The sequence below is a fragment of the Varanus komodoensis genome, unplaced genomic scaffold, assembly GCF_004798865.1.
Source record: "Varanus komodoensis strain SLA01 unplaced genomic scaffold, ASM479886v1 scaffold1679, whole genome shotgun sequence".
In the NCBI taxonomy this organism is placed as follows: domain Eukaryota; kingdom Metazoa; phylum Chordata; class Lepidosauria; order Squamata; family Varanidae; genus Varanus; species Varanus komodoensis.
Genome location: NW_025335497.1, coordinates 10,840 through 12,928, shown reverse-complemented (window position 1 = coordinate 12,928; position 2,089 = coordinate 10,840). Strand labels below are relative to the sequence as shown.

Here is a 2,089-nt window from a genome sequence, read left to right as displayed (position 1 = left end):
TGACTCTCGGGATTCAGATACTCCCTACAATGTGGCAAGTGACAAAAAGTGTGCCCGGTTCCCATTTGACTTGCCTGCCTGCAAGTGCTCATTTGAAAGGGAGAACTGATTGACACAGGGTGCCTGGTAATTGACCCACAGAAGCTAGAGCAGGGAAGTTCATAGAGTGCAGTTTCTCTGCTGATCTTGCAAGGAGCTATCCATGGTGGAGAACCTGTTGGAGAATTGGCATCCACCATCATGGAGCAGCATGGATCGCTCCTCTCCAGTGCAAAAGAGAAGCTGCAGTTGGCCAGGAGCCCACAGACACAGGTTGCAATCCAAGCCAGATGCCAGCACTTCAAAGCCCTGCTGGTTGAAGAGGGGAAGAGCATAGCAAATCCTTCAAAGTGTGGCTGAAACTGGGTCCACTGGGAGGTAAGGCTTCCATGTTTCTAATGCAGTGCTAAGCAAGAAGAGAGAGGTAAACATGACCATCCAGCCCTTCCCTCACTCCCTCTGGGCCCCCTTCTTATAGGATCGGTTGAGCTGGTTGGATTGCTGTGCTTTTCCTTTCCAGAAATTTGCACTTTCATGTAGATGCGTATTGCTGAAGGGTTTTGCTTCTCTCTCCCACTTTCAAGCGAACCTGCACCCAAATACAAATGGCTAGCCACTGCTCTATCAGAGGAACCCACAATCTCCCAGGATGTTGTCCCGGTCATTGGCATGCTAGCGCGCTTGTGCAACTCCCTTTCTTGCTGGGCCACCTCAAACAGGCTTTGTATAGGATGTGTTCCTGGGGATGGGGGCTGGGACCAAAGGAAACTGGATTCAACGCCCCTCTGCAGGATGCGGGAAAGTAGGGAGTGCCACCTCAAATTCATCTCCTCGGCTGGCCTAGTTACCCTTTCCTACCTCCAAACTACAGAAAAGTTCTTGGCCTTGAGAGGCACATGGCAGAGTTGGAGCGAGGCCCTGCTCCCATGTCTTCTGGCCTTCTGGATTCCATACTAGAGCATAAAGTGCTGTGCCATTGAGATTATATCTCTCTCTCTCTCTCACTTGGAATGCCCATTTTCTCTCCCCAGTTTCACCTTGTGGCTCCTGTGTTCTTGCAATTACGCATAAGGAGCTGTTTAAAGGTTCTCTTGAAAGTGGCATTGCAGAGCGCATAGCAGGCAGGGTTGATCGTGCTGTTGACATAGCAGAGCCAGTAACTGATTGTCCATACTGTGTGGGGGATGCATGATTCACAGACGCTGTGGATGAGTACCAGGACATTGTACGGTGTCCAGGTAATGATGTAGCCCAGTAAAATGGCCAAGATCGTCCTGGTCACTTTCTTCTCTCTGGATGGAGGTGTCTCCTTGTTTGCAGACTGCTTAGTCATTTTGACAATCTTACGTGCTACGACATTGTGCTTCTCATCTCCAGTTTTCCCCTCAGTGCCTACAATATCCACAGGGGTGTTGGCGGTGTCAATGCAGTCAGCTTTAGGAGATGTGGCGAGTACCTTAATGCATGCCAATTTGGAGTGCTCAACTTTGGCATTGGCTTGGGAGACAGAAGCCCTGCTGTCCCCTTTGATGGCTTCATTCCCTTTCACATCGGAAGCTACAAGACTGACAGAGGTGGAGTCATTGGAACTTTCCATTTCCTCTGCAGTAACACAATTTCTTGTCACTGATTCTCCACTGGCTTTACCATTCTGGATTTTAGTGTGACCTATCCCATCGTCGTTGGCAGGGATGTTGTTATTGTTATTTGGCTTCACTATTTTACCTTGGACTAAACTTGGAGAACCTGGATCCTGGGTTTGGCCACCCTCTTTTTTGTCTGTTTTAATCCTGCTTTTACTGGCCTGCGAGATTTGCCAGTAGAGAACAGTCATGATGGTAATGGGCAGATAGAAAGCTGCAATGGCCATACTGAAGGTGACAGGACAGGACAGGAACTGAATGTCGCATCCTTCTTCAGCGACAGTCCTTTCCCCCACAATGAACTGCCAGAAGAGAATTGCAGGGGCCCACAAGATGAAAGGCAGCACCCAGGCAGCTGCAATCATCATACCTGCCATTCTAGGGGTTCGCTTGACAGGATAGGACAG

At 49.4% G+C, this 2,089-nt stretch overlaps 1 protein-coding gene across 1 annotated transcript in view; it reads right to left on the bottom strand.

Moving 5' to 3' along the window:
* Positions 1-1,072: 1,072 nt before the first annotated feature.
* LOC123021485 (muscarinic acetylcholine receptor M2-like) overlaps positions 1,073-2,089 on the bottom strand; it is a 1,406-nt gene continuing 389 nt past the window's right edge. The window contains 1 exon segment of the mRNA XM_044426217.1: positions 1,073-2,089. This exon segment is cut by the window's right edge and continues 116 nt beyond it. Within this exon segment, the coding sequence (XP_044282152.1) occupies positions 1,073-2,089 (1,017 nt within the window).